The sequence below is a fragment of the Frieseomelitta varia genome, unplaced genomic scaffold (genome assembly GCF_011392965.1).
Source record: "Frieseomelitta varia isolate USP_RPSP 00005682 unplaced genomic scaffold, Fvar_1.2 scaffold_591, whole genome shotgun sequence".
NCBI lineage: Eukaryota > Metazoa > Arthropoda > Insecta > Hymenoptera > Apidae > Frieseomelitta > Frieseomelitta varia.
The window spans coordinates 127,377-129,002 of NW_025110358.1; the positions used below are offsets into that span (position 1 = coordinate 127,377).

Sequence of the window (1,626 nt, forward strand, 5' to 3'; positions counted from 1 at the left end):
ATTATCGTCATTTTATAATATTTTATTTTCTACACTGCTCGATTGATTGCAAGCACTTTATTTTACATTATTGATTACTTTTATATTATCGTTATTTTATAATATTTTATTTTTTCTACTGCTCGATTGATTGCAAGTGTGAATATTTTTGTACAATGGGTAATAAGAACTTCAAACGTGCTTTTCTCAAATCCATACTTTTTGAACTGGCTGACGGGATATCTCACGTTTTAGTTGACCGATTCGCTTGAAATTTGAAGGTGATCTTCACCGGATGTACTTTTGTCGCGTGAACCACGGATTTCAAAATCTGATGTTTTTTCCTATTTTTTTTCTTTTTTTCTGTGCTAAAAGACAAAAAGTAGAAGGAAAATCGATATTTTAACTTCAAAGTGCCGCCATTCTTTTTAATTTTCGAAATTTCACTGTTTCCGTGGTTCATGCGATAGCCATATTTATACCAATGAAGATGCATTTTGGTCTTTTAGCTTCAAGTAACCAGGTGGACCGGAATCACGTCAGTCATTCGAACCCGTTTTTAAAAACACGCTTTATCTAGAGCTGTATAATTTCCACAACTTTCGTTAATTCCGTTAAAAAAGAAAAATTGCAAATACTCTTCAAGTATGAATAAATCTGTGTGCGAAAGTTGCATGCCAAGATTTATCATGGTTTCTTTAGAAAAAAAATCCCAAGAAAGTCGATTTTTTTCAAGTCGGATTATCAGAATACTCCCCTAAATTTGACATAGATCGATGAGATTGGCGAGGGGGTATAACCCCCATAAAAGTGTCCCCCATTCTCCTCCTCCTCCTCCTCCTTCGATGGTTTTCAACATCGTCGAAGGTACGCACACGCGTATTTATAGAATATATGGTAATTCCATCGTTCGCGGATATTAAAGGAATCGTCTGTCTGATTTAATAACGCGCTGGTGGTGGATTCGGTCACGGCGGAGAATGTTAATTTACAATAATTATTGTAATTCATGGTAATGGCCGTTATTATCTTCTTACGGTGGACTCACGGGGCACACACCGCGTAAACTGAAGATCGCGACACCGGCGCGCCGATTTGCATAAAGGCCAAAGACTAAAATAACTTTCAATCGAGAGTGGACACTTTGGATGAAAAGGAGAAAGGAAAATGAAAGCAAGGAAGATGAAAATTCACGATTGGGGAGAGCCGCGAAATATACAGCGCAAAACGAAACAGACGAAATAAAGCGAATCTTTTCCCATTGTGTCGCAGAATGCTGTCATCATCCGGTCAAGACGGCCAGTCCAACAGTTACTCGCACGGTAACGTCGTTCTCCAAGGTGCACCCTGCGGTCAGTGTCGAGATTTATGTCCGGCTGGATACGTGCCCCACTTTTGGCGGTGAGTAATCAGACATGTTTTGCATGCGCAAACAGTCGCGGCTGACGACTGACGTTGTTTGACGCGCTGATCAACCTGTTGACGAATTTTTAGGAAGAATATTTCTTACGTGACGTCTCAGTCGAATTTTCCTGTGCAAGTTACAGTAGTACTCGAAGTTCTATCCTTCTTGAAGATCTCGTCGCGAGACATTCCTAAATAAATATCTCCCTAATTCTTTTGTATTTTCTTACTCGTCCTTTCTTG

General features: G+C 39.3%; 1 protein-coding gene across 1 annotated transcript in view; it reads left to right on the forward strand.

The window, feature by feature from the left end:
- Window positions 1–1,626, forward strand: part of LOC122534395 (protein prickle-like) — a 139,830-nt gene that overhangs the window by 6,054 nt on the left and 132,150 nt on the right. Inside the window, exon 2 of the mRNA XM_043664992.1 lies at window positions 1,252–1,380. Within this exon, the coding sequence (XP_043520927.1) occupies window positions 1,253–1,380 (128 nt within the window). The 5' untranslated portion in view covers window position 1,252. The remainder of the gene's footprint in view (window positions 1–1,251; window positions 1,381–1,626) is intronic.